Consider the following 12,339-nt stretch of genomic DNA (forward strand, 5'->3'; position numbering starts at 1 on the left):
AGGGAGGAGCTGCCTAACATATCCACTGCTGGATAGGCCAGGGAAGCAGAACTATGCAGGACACCGCAGGGTTGAATTCCTGCAGAGTCAGGCAGAGCCTTCCTATAGCCTCGTGGGGATAGCAGGAAGATGCAGCAATGATGGGAGTGCTCCAAGAGGCAACTCGGTGAGACAGGCTGACATGAGGTGAAGCAGAGAAGTGACCACAGTGAGTAGGATGGCGATGAGAAGGGTTGCGAGTTGCCGGTGTGACACGAACACATTGATATCTCCTGCAGACTATTGCACAAGGTCTCTCCTGGGATCTTTAGGACTAACTCGCATGTCTATTTTTCAGAGGAATGAAAGTCATTGAGAACAGGGCCACCAAAGATGAGGAGAAGATGCACGACCAGGACCTGCAGCTCAAAGAAGCCAAGCACGTCGCTGAGGACTCTGACCGGAAGTATGAGGAGGTGAGTCCTACGAGTGGCAACAGACTCTTGGGGTGTGTCCCCTTCATATCCACCATAACCCTTAACAAGAACATAGGAACATTAAGGTGTCTGCTCTGCTCCACACTCCTCCTTTAGATCAGTTGAGATTTGAGTGTCTGTCATGGTCCTTTGACATCGCTACACCCGGGACTCCCCCCTCCCAGACTGTGGTCCTGTGACATTACATCCGAGAACCCCCCCGACTGTAGTTCTGTGACACCAGTACACCTGAGAGCCCCCACGGCTCAGGTCCTATGATATGTTTACACTGAGGACCCCCTGAACTGTGGTTCTCTGACATCACTACACCTGGACCCCCCCAACTGTGAACCTACTACATAACTATACTCGGGACCCCTGGCTGTGGCCATTTGAGATCACTTCACCCGGAAACCCCTCAGCTGTGGTCCTATGACATCCTTATAGCTTGGACCCCCCCAACCGTGGTCCTGTGATATTACAAAACAGCCATTGTGCTTGTCACTGTTATCACACGGTCACAGGAACACGAGGGACACTCTGACACATGTACTGATTTTTAGGAGGAGGGTACAGAGAAGCAGACATAATGATTTTCCTGGCAGATGAAGGTGGTTGGTTCTTACATGTCCTCTCCTCTCTTGCAGGTTGCCCGCAAACTAGTAGTTATAGAGGGAGAATTAGAACGATCTGAAGAGAGAGCGGAGGTGGCTGAGAGGTGAGTAACAGGCGGCTCACGGAGTGAGATACGTCCATCTCTTAATGGAAGGCGATGCCACCAGCACTAGTAATAAATAGTAATGTGCATCAGCCATCTCTCCCGTACACAGGAGCACATGAGTGCTTCTGTGTGCTCCATGAGAGCGCGGCTGTCACCAGCACTAGTAATAAATAGTAATGTGCATCAGCCATCTCTCCCGTACATAGGAGCACATGAGTGCTTCTGTGTGCTCCATAAGAGCGCGGCTGCTACAGCACTAGTAATAAATAGTAATGTGCAGCAGCCATCTTTCCTGTACATAGGAGTACATGAGAGCGTCTGTCTGCTCCATGAGAGCGCGGCTGTTACCAGCACTAGTAATAAATAGTAATGTGCAGCAGCCATCTCTCCTGTACATAGGAGCACATGAGCGCGTCTGTCTGCTCCATGAGAGTGCGGCTGTCACCAGCACTAGTAATAAATAGTAATGTGCAGCAGCCATCTCTCCCATACATAGGAGGACATGAGCGCTTCTGTGTGCTCCATGAGAGCGCGGCTGTCACCAGCACTAGTAATAAATAGTAATGTGCGTCAGCCATCTCTCCTGTACATAGGAGCACATGAGCGCTTCTGTGTGCTCCATGAGAGCGCGGCTGTCACCAGCACTAGTAATAAATAGTAATGTGCGGCAGCCATCTCTCCTGTACATAGGAGCACATGAGTGCTTCTGTGTGCTCCATGAGAGCGCGGCTGTCACCGGCACTGGTAATAAATAGTAATGTGCATCAGCCATCTCTCCCGTACATAGGAGCACATGAGTGCTTCTGTGTGCTCCATGAGAGCGCGGCTGTCACCAGCACTAGTAATAAATAGTGATGTGCATCAGCCATCTCTCCTGTACATAGGAGGACATGAGCGCTTCTGTGTGCTCCATGAGAGCGCGGCTGTCACCAGCACTAGTAATAAATAGTAATGTGCATCAGCCATCTCTCCTGTACATAGGAGCACATGAGCGCTTCTGTCTGCTTCATGAGAGCGCGGCTGTCACCAGCACTAGTAATAAATAGTAATGTGCATCAGCCATCTCTCCTGTACATAGGAGGACATGAGCGCTTCTGTGTGCTCCATGAGAGCGCGGCTGTCACCAGCACTAGTAATAAATAGTAATGTGCATCAGCCATCTCTCCTGTACATAGGAGCACATGAGCGCTTCTGTGTGCTCCATGAGAGCGCGGCTGTCACCAGCACTAGTAATAAATAGTAATGTGCATCAGCCATCTCTCCTGTACATAGGAGGACATGAGCGCTTCTGTGTGCTCCATGAGAGCGCGGCTGTCACCAGCACTAGTAATAAATAGTAATGTGCGGCAGCCATCTCTCCTGTACATAGGAGCACATGAGCGCTTCTGTGTGCTCCATGAGAGCACGGCTGTCACCAGCACTAGTAATAAATAGTAATGTGCAGCAGCCATATGTGTGGCAGCCATCTCTCCCATACATAGGAGCACATGAGCACTTCTGTCTGCTCCATGAGAGCGCGGCTACTACAGCACTAGTAATAAATAGTAATGTGCATCAGCCATCTCTCCTGTACATAGGAGCACATGAGCGCTTCTGTCTGCTCCATGAGAGCACGGCTGTCACCAGCACTAGTAATAAATAGTAATGTGCGGCAGCCATCTCTCCCGTACATAGGAGCACATGAGCGCTTCTGTCTGCTCCATGAGAGCGCGGCTGTCATCAGCACTAGTAATAAATAGTAATGTGCGGCAGCCATCTCTCCCGTACATAGGAGCACATGAGCGCTTCTGTTTGCTCCATGAGAGCGCTGCCGTCACCAGCGCTAGTAATAAATAGTAATGTGCGGCAGCCATCTCTCCCATACATAGGAGCACATGAGCGCTTCTGTCTGCTCCATGAGAGCGTGGCTACTACAGCACTAGTAATAAATAGTAATGTGCGGCAGCCATCTCTCCTGCACATAGGAGCACATGAGCGCTTCTGTCTGCTCCATGAGAGCGCGGCTGTCACCAGCACTAGTAATAAATAGTAATGTACGGCAGCCATCTCTCCTGTACATAGGAGCACATGAGCGCTTCTGTGTGCTCCATGAGAGCACGGCTGTCACCAGCACTAGTAATAAATAGTAATGTGCATCAGCCATCTCTCCCGTACATAGGAGCACATGAGTGATTCTGTCTGCTCCATAAGAGCGCGGCTGCTACAGCACTAGTAATAAATAGTAATGTGCAGCAGCCATCTTTCCTGTACATAGGAGGACATGAGCGCTTCTGTGTGCTCCATGAGAGCGCGGCTGTCACCAGCACTAGTAATAAATAGTAATGTGCGTCAGCCATCTCTCCTGTACATAGGAGCACATGAGCGCTTCTGTGTGCTCCATGAGAGCGTGGCTGTCACCAGCACTAGTAATAAATAGTAATGTGCGGCAGCCATCTCTCCTGTACATAGGAGCACATGAGTGCTTCTGTGTGCTCCATGAGAGCGCGGCTGTCACCGGCACTGGTAATAAATAGTAATGTGCATCAGCCATCTCTCCCGTACATAGAAGCACATGAGTGCTTCTGTGTGCTCCATGAGAGCGCGGCTGTCACCAGCACTAGTAATAAATAGTAATGTGCATCAGCCATCTCTCCTGTACATAGGAGGACATGAGCGCTTCTGTGTGCTCCATGAGAGCACGGCTGTCACCAGCACTAGTAATAAACAGTAATGTGCGGCAGCCATCTCTCCTGTACATAGGAGCACATGAGCGCTTCTGTGTGCTCCATGAGAGCGCGGCTGTCACCAGCACTAGTAATAAATAGTAATGTGCATCAGCCATCTCTCCTGTACATAGGAGGACATGAGCGCTTCTGTGTGCTCCATGAGAGCGCGGCTGTCACCAGCACTAGTAATAAATAGTAATGTGCATCAGCCATCTCTCCTGTACATAGGAGCACATGAGCGCTTCTGTCTGCTTCATGAGAGCGCGGCTGTCACCAGCACTAGTAATAAATAGTAATGTGCATCAGCCATCTCTCCTGTACATAGGAGGACATGAGCGCTTCTGTGTGCTCCATGAGAGCGCGGCTGTCACCAGCACTAGTAATAAATAGTAATGTGCATCAGCCATCTCTCCTGTACATAGGAGCACATGAGCGCTTCTGTGTGCTCCATGAGAGCGCGGCTGTCACCAGCACTAGTAATAAATAGTAATGTGCATCAGCCATCTCTCCTGTACATAGGAGGACATTAGCGCTTCTGTGTGCTCCATGAGAGCGCGGCTGTCACCAGCACTAGTAATAAATAGTAATGTGCGGCAGCCATCTCTCCTGTACATAGGAGCACATGAGCGCTTCTGTGTGCTCCATGAGAGCACGGCTGTCACCAGCACTAGTAATAAATAGTAATGTGCAGCAGCCATCTCTCCCGTACATAGGAGCACATGAGCGCTTCTGTCTGCTCCATGAGAGCGCTGCCGTCACCAGCGCTAGTAATAAATAGTAATGTGCGGCAGCCATCTCTCCCATACATAGGAGCACATGAGCGCTTCTGTGTGCTCCATGAGAGCGCGGCTACTACAGCACTAGTAATAAATAGTAATGTGCAGCAGCCATCTCTCCCGTACATAGGAGCACATGAGCGCTTCTGTCTGCTCCATGAGAGCGCTGCCGTCACCAGCGCTAGTAATAAATAGTAATGTGCGGCAGCCATCTCTCCCATACATAGGAGCACATGAGCGCTTCTGTCTGCTCCATGAGAGCGCGGCTACTACAGCACTAGTAATAAATAGTAATGTGCGGCAGCCATCTCTCCTGCACATAGGAGCACATGAGTGCTTCTGTCTGCTCCATGAGAGCACGGCTGTCACCAGCACTAGTAATAAATAGTAATGTGCGGCAGCCATCTCTCCCGTACATAGGAGCACATGAGTGCTTCTGTCTGCTCCATGAGAGCGCGGCTACTACAGCACTAGTAATAAATAGTAATGTGCGGCAGCCATCTCTCCTGCACATAGGAGCACATGAGCGCTTCTGTCTGCTCCATGAGAGCGCGGCTGTCACCAGCACTAGTAATAAATAGTAATGTGCGGCAGCCATCTCTCCTGTACATAGGAGCACATGAGCGCTTCTGTGTGCTCCATGAGAGCACGGCTGTCACCAGCACTAGTAATAAATAGTAATGTGCGGCAGCCATCTCTCCTGTACATAGGAGCACATGAGCGCTTCTGTCTGCTCCATGAGAGCACGGCTGTCATCAGCACTAGTAATAAATAGTAATGTGCGGCAGCCATCTCTCCCGTACATAGGAGCACATGAGCGCTTCTGTCTGCTCCATGAGAGCGCTGCCGTCACCAGCGCTAGTAATAAATAGTAATGTGCGGCAGCCATCTCTCCCATACATAGGAGCACATGAGCGCTTCTGTCTGCTCCATGAGAGCGCGGCTACTACAGCACTAGTAATAAATAGTAATGTGCGGCAGCCATCTCTCCTGCACATAGGAGCACATGAGCGCTTCTGTGTGCTCCATGAGAGCGCGGCTGTCACCAGCACTAGTAATAAATAGTGATGTGCGGCAGCCATCTCTCCCGTGCATAGGAGCACATGAGCACTTCTGTGTGCTCCATGCGAGCGCGGCTGTTACCAGCACTAGTAATAAATAGTAATATGCGGCAGCCTTCTCTCCTGTACATAGGAGCACATGAGCGCTTCTGTCTGCTCCATGAGAGCGCAGCTACTACAGCACTAGTAATAAATAGTAATGTGCATCAGCCATCTCTCCTGTACATAGGAGCACATGAGCTCTTCTGTCTGCTCCATGAGATCGCGGCTACTACAGCACTAGTAATAAATAGTAATGTGCGGCAGCCTTCTCTCCTGTACATAGGAGCACATGAGCGCGTCTGCGTGCTCCATGAGAGGGCGGCTGTCACCAGCCTAGTAATAAATAGTAATGTGCATCAGCCATCTCTCCTGTACATAGGAGCACTGAGCGCTTCTGTGTGCTCCATGAGAGCGCGGCTGTCACCAGCACTAGTAATAAATAGTAATGTGCATCAGCCATCTCTCCTGTACATAGGAGCACATGAGCGCTTCTGTGTGATCCATGAGAGCGCGGCTGTCACCAGCACTAGTAATAAATAGTAATGTGCGGCAGCCATCTCTCCTGTACATAGGAGCACATGAGCGCTTCTGTCTGCTCCATGAGAGCGCGGCTACTACAGCACTAGTAATAAATAGTAATGTGTGGCAGCCTTCTCTCCTGTATATAGGAGCACATGAGCGCGTCTGCGTGCTCCATGAGAGGGCGGCTGTCACCAGCCTAGTAATAAATTGTAATGTGCATCAGCCATCTCTCCTGTACATAGGAGCACATGAGCGCTTCTGTGTGCTCCATGAGAGCGCGGCTGTCACCAGCACTAGTAATAAATAGTAATATGCATCAGCCATCTCTCCTGTACATAGGAGCACATGAGCGCTTCTGTGTGCTCCATGAGAGCGCGGCTGCTACAGCACTAGTAATAAATAGTAATGTGCGGCAGCCATCTCTCCCGTACATAGGAGCACATGAGCGCTTCTGTCTGCTCCATGAGAGCGCGGCTGTCAGACATCTTGGGTGGAGGCGTTTCTCCTGAATAACAAAAGAACCGGCAGTCAGAAATCAGACCCCTTCTCTCCCCGACAATCGTCTGTCTGAAGCCCCCAAATACATTACAGTGCCTTAAAGTATTCATTCGGCGTGAACATTTCCACATTTTTCACTTTACACCCACAAAACTTAAATGGGATTTTTCTGTGACACCAACACAAAGTAGCGAATATTAGTAATGGAAATTATACGGGGTGTGTGTGTATATATATATTCTGAACATTGTGAGGGGCACACTTGTAGCCCCCAAGTTAGGACTTTGTAGGACCATATGTCACTGCAATTAATGCTGCCGTCTTTTGGGGTCTGTCTCTCCTCCTTTCTCTGTAGTCTTTTGGGGTCGCTCTCCTCCTTTCTCTGCAGTCTTTTGGGGTCCGTCTCTCCAGCTTTCTCTGCAGTCTTTTGGGGGCCGTCTCTCCAGCTTTCTCTGCAGTCTTTTGGGGTCTGCCTCTCCTCCTTTCTCTGCAGTCTTTTGGCGTCTCTCTCCTCCTTTCTCTGTAGTCTTTTGGGGTCGCTCTCCTCCTTTCTCTGCAGTCTTTTGGGGTCCGTCTCTCCAGCTTTCTCTGCAGTCTTTCGGGGTCTCTCTCCAGCTTTCTCTGTAGTCTTTTGGGGTCTGTGTCTCCTCCCTTCTCTGCAGTCTTTTGGGGTCCATCTCTCCAGCTTTCTCTGCAGTCTTTTGGGGTCCGTCTCTCCACCTTTCTCTGCAGTCTTTTGGGGTCTGTCTCTCCACCTTTCTCTGCAGTCTTTTGGGGGCCGTCTCTCCAGCTTTCTCTGCAGTCTTTTGGGGTCTGCCTCTCCTCCTTTCTCTGCAGTCTTTTGGCGTCTCTCCTCCTTTCTCTGCAGTCTTTTGGGGTCGCGCTCCTCCTTTCTCTGCAGTCTTTTGGGGTCCGTCTCTCCAGCTTTCTCTGCAGTCTTTTGGGGGCCGTCTCTCCAGCTTTCTCTGCAGTCTTTTGGGGTCTGCCTCTCCTCCTTTCTCTGCAGTCTTTTGGCGTCTCTCTCCTCCTTTCTCTGTAGTCTTTTGGGGTCGCTCTCCTCCTTTCTCTGCAGTCTTTTGGGGTCTGTCTCTCCTCCTTTCTCTGCAGTCTTTTGGAGTCGCGCTCCTCCTTTCTCTGCAGTCTTTTGGGGTCCGTCTCTCCAGCTTTCTCTGCAGTCTTTTGGGGGCCGTCTCTCCAGCTTTCTCTGCAGTCTTTTGGGGTCTGCCTCTCCTCCTTTCTCTGTAGTCTTTTGGGGTCTGTCTCTCCTCCTTTCTCTGCAGTCTTTTGGGGTCTGTCTCTCCACCTTTCTCTGCAGTCTTTTGGGGTCTGTCTCTCCTCCTTTCTCTCCAGTATTTTGGGGTCTGTCTCTCCTCCTTTCTCTGCAGTCTTTTGGGGTCTGTCTCTCCAGCTTTCTCTGCAGTCTTTTGGGCTCTGCCTCTCCTCCTTTCTCTGCAGTCTTTTGGGGTCTCGCTCCTCCTTTCTCTGCAGTCTTTTGGGGTCTCGCTCCTCCTTTCTCTGCAGTCTTTTTGGGTCTGTCTCTCCCAGCTTTCCACATCTAGAGGTGACATTTTCGCTCCTTTGCCCCCTTGCTCAGTGAGATTAGATGGAGATACCTGTGCACAGCTATTTTACGTCTTGTCACAGATTCTCTGGGATTTGAGTCTGGCCTGTGACTGGGACATTTACACGCAGGAATATGATTTGTTCTAACCCCCCACCCCCATGACTGCGGTCCTCTGACATGTTTACACTCAGGACCCCGCAACTGTGGTTCTCTGACATCGCTACACCCAGGACCCCCCAACTTTGAATCTAACGCCTCACTTTAGTAACGACCCCTGGCTGTGGCCCTTTGACATTCCTTAATCTGGAAACCCCCCAAAGGTGGTCCTAGGACATCTTCTACACCTAGGACCCCACCTTCCCCCATAGTGTTATCCTGTGACAGCACGACACCTGCCCGCCCTTTTTTTCCACTGAGGTCCTGTGACATTGTCTTTCTACCCTTAAAGATGTAGCTCTGGCAGGATGTTGAGGGTCGTTGTCCTGTTGGAAGGTGATCTTACACCCCAGTCTCAAGTCTTTTGCAGTCTCTAACAATTTTTCTCCATAATTGCCCTGTATTTAGCTCCATCCACATTCCCATCAACTCTGACCAGCTTCCCTGCCCCTGCTGTAGAAAAGTCTCCCCACAGCCTGATTCTGCCACCACTTGTGTGATGGTGTCGATGGTGTTTTCAGGGTTTTGTGCAGTGTTAGTTTTCCGCCACACACAGTGTTTTGCATTTAGCCCAAACAGTTCTCATTTGGTCTCATCTGAGCAGAGAACCTTCTTCCACATTCTTGCTGTATCCTCTACATGGATTTTTGCAAACTGAATTTCTTTCAGAAATGTTTTTCTTCATGAATGCCAAATTCGAGGAGTACACAGCTAATAGCTGTGGACAGATTCTCTCACCTGAGCTGTGGATCTCCTCAGCTCCTCCAGGGACCATGGGCCTCTTGGCTGCTTCTCTAATTAGTGTTCGCCTTGCTTGGGATGTCAGGTTAGGTGGATGGCCATGTCACGGATCCCTTCTCCGTGGTGTCACTTATTCGTCACGTGCCTGCTCTCACACGTGACTTGGGGTTGTGCCTGCAAGGGTTAATCTATCTCCCCACTCTCAGTCCAGCATTCAACCTCGGTCCTATGCTGTAATGGGAGCATAAATCACACACCGACCCAGGCCACACACCTGCTCATACACGCTGCCACCACTCACCGAATACATGGGCGATGAGTCCCAGACTAATAATAATACTAATAAAAATATGTCTATCACTCATAAGGCTCACACACCTTTAGGCTATGGATTCTTTAGAACATTCAAGGTTCAACTTGTTAAAGTGTTATACTTTAATAGCAAAAAGTTCAATGCTTACAATAAGAAAAAGGTATAAAAATATGATAATAAAAAGACATACAAATTATGCAAAACAGTGTCAAAATAAACAGGAGAAAACTTACAGAAATTACCTAACTGGTAGTTGCTTTCTGCTCCCTGAGGGAAGGAAGAATGTAGATTGGAACACACCAGCTTTTCAGGCTGCCCTCACATGTGAACACAATTCTCTGTCTGCAGCCTAAATTTATAACTTTGGTCTGAGGTCAGGTTTCTAGACCGGCCCCTCAGGTCAATATCATAACTGCTGCCTGTTTGATTGGGCCACGGCCACGCTACTAATGAAAATATATAATTTCCTCTGGAGATACTTGTGAGATGGTTCCCAGGGATAGCTAACCCTCAAGCCGCAATTAGCATCTCCCCTCCAAGCACTAGGGGGTGTCGTGTTCCTTTCTTCTTGGCCTTAGCCAGACCTCCTGGTGGGATATGGAGACAGAATTTCTACTCGTCCCAAGGAAGTACCTATTAACACCTAGGTGCAACTTGCCTTCAGGAGAGATGTTACATTATCACTAGTCACACATATAACCCTAGACATATGCCCCTACACCCCTACACATATATATACACACATATTTCACCAGAGGCCATGTCTTGTGAGGTTTGCAGTTGTGCCATACTCCTTCCATTATTGGATGATGGATTGAACATTGTACCGGGATATGTTCAGAGCTTGGACTATTTTTGTAACCTAACCGTTTCATACTCTTCTCCACAACTTTACGCCTAACCTGTCTGGTGGGCTCCTTGATTTTCATGATGCTGTTTGTTTCCCAATCCTCTCAAACCTCTGAAGCCTTCACAGAACAAATGTAGTTATACTGAGAAGAAATCACACCCAGGTGGACGCAATGTGCTAATTATGTGAGTTCAGGAGGTGATTGGTCACTCAAGTCTTTATTTAGGGGTATCGGACTGCAAGGGGCTGCATACTAATGCACCTCACAATGTTCAAATGTATATCTTTACAACAATTAGAAAACGATGTATCATTTCCTTTACTTGTCACAAATACTTGCTATTCTTGTTGGAATTAAAGAAAATCCAAATAAAATACATTTGTGGGTGTTACGTGAAAAATGTGGACATTTTTACAGGGTATGAAGACTTTTTTCAAGTCATTGTAGACTGTCATCTGAACCTGTTGGTGGTAGGCAGTAAAGTAGGCACAGAATCTGCAGAACGGTTTATTGACGGTATAGGTAAAGTGATCCATCAGAAGTAATGCAGGAGGGAGCGAACAGGATTTTAAGGTCTCAACCTTTTAGAGGTTACAAAAAGCCCATCCGTCTCCAGCAGAACGACACTCTACAACTTCTCTGGATCGTCCCACCAAGACTCTAGTCACCACTAATCCCAGGACCCCAGAATCCCCCTAATAACAGATCTAGAGTACAGAAGTGACCATCCCACCACGGCTTTACAGTCACCGCTAATCCTAGGAGCCCAGAATCCCCCTAATAACAGACCTGGAGTACAGGAGTGACCATCCGACCTCAGCTCTACAGTCACCGCTAATCCTAGGACCTCAGCTCTACAGTCACCACTAATCCTAGGACCTCAGCTCTACAGTCACCACTAATCCTAGGACCTCAGCTCTACGGTCACCACTAATCCTAGGACCTCGGCTCTACAGTCACTGCTAATCCTAGGACCTCAGCTCTACAGTCACCACTAATCCCAGGACCCCATAATCCCCCTAATAACAGATCTGGAGTACAGAAGTGACCATCCCACCATGGCTCTACAGTTACTGCTAATCCTAGGACCCCAGAATCCCCTTAATAACAGACCTGGAGTACAGGAGTGACCATCCGACCTCAGCTCTACAGTCACCACTAATCCTAAAACCTCAGCTCTACAGTCACCACTAATCCTAGGACCCCAGCTCTACAGTCACCACTAATCCTAGGACCCCAGAATCCCCCTAATAACAGATCTGGAGTACAGAAGTGACCATCCCACCTCAGCTCTACAGTCACTTCTAATTCTAGGACCCCAGAATCCCCCTAATAACAGACCTGGAGTACAGTAGTGACTATCCCACCTCAGCTCTACAGTCACCACTAATCCTAGGACCCCAGAATCCCCCTAATAACAGATCTGGAGTACAGGAGTGACTATCCCACCTCAGCTCTACAGTCACTGCTAATTCTAGGACCCCAGAATCCCCCTAATAACAGACCTGGAGTACAGGAGTGACTATCCCACCTCAGCTCTACAGTCACCGCTAATCCTAGGACCTCAGCTCTACAGTCACCACTAATCCTAGGACCTCAGCTCTACAGTCACCACTAATCCTAGGACCTCAGCTCTACTGTCACCACTAATCCTAGGACCTCGGCTCTACAGTCACCACTAATCCTAAAACCTCAGCTCTACAGTCACCACTAATCCCAGGAACCCATAATCCTCTTAATAACAGACCTGGAGTACAGGAGTGACCATCCCACCTCAGCTCTACAGTCACCACTAATCCTAGGACCCCAGAATCCCCCTAATAACAGACCTGGACTACAGCAGTGACCATCCCACCTCAGCTCTACAGTCACCACTAATCCTAGGACCCCAGAATCCCCCTAATAACAGACCTGGAGTACAGGAGTGACCATCC

General features: G+C 49.2%; 1 protein-coding gene across 9 annotated transcripts in view; it reads left to right on the forward strand.

The window, feature by feature from the left end:
• Positions 1-12,339, forward strand: part of LOC138657981 (tropomyosin beta chain-like) — a 118,429-nt gene that overhangs the window by 47,275 nt on the left and 58,815 nt on the right. For all 9 annotated transcript variants that reach the window (XM_069745568.1, XM_069745578.1, XM_069745572.1 and 6 more), the window contains exons 4-5: positions 338-455; positions 1,103-1,173. In XM_069745568.1, the coding sequence (XP_069601669.1) occupies positions 338-455; positions 1,103-1,173 (189 nt within the window). The remainder of the gene's footprint in view (positions 1-337; positions 456-1,102; positions 1,174-12,339) is intronic.

The sequence above is a fragment of the Ranitomeya imitator genome, chromosome 1, assembly GCF_032444005.1.
Source record: "Ranitomeya imitator isolate aRanImi1 chromosome 1, aRanImi1.pri, whole genome shotgun sequence".
Lineage (NCBI taxonomy): Eukaryota > Metazoa > Chordata > Amphibia > Anura > Dendrobatidae > Ranitomeya > Ranitomeya imitator.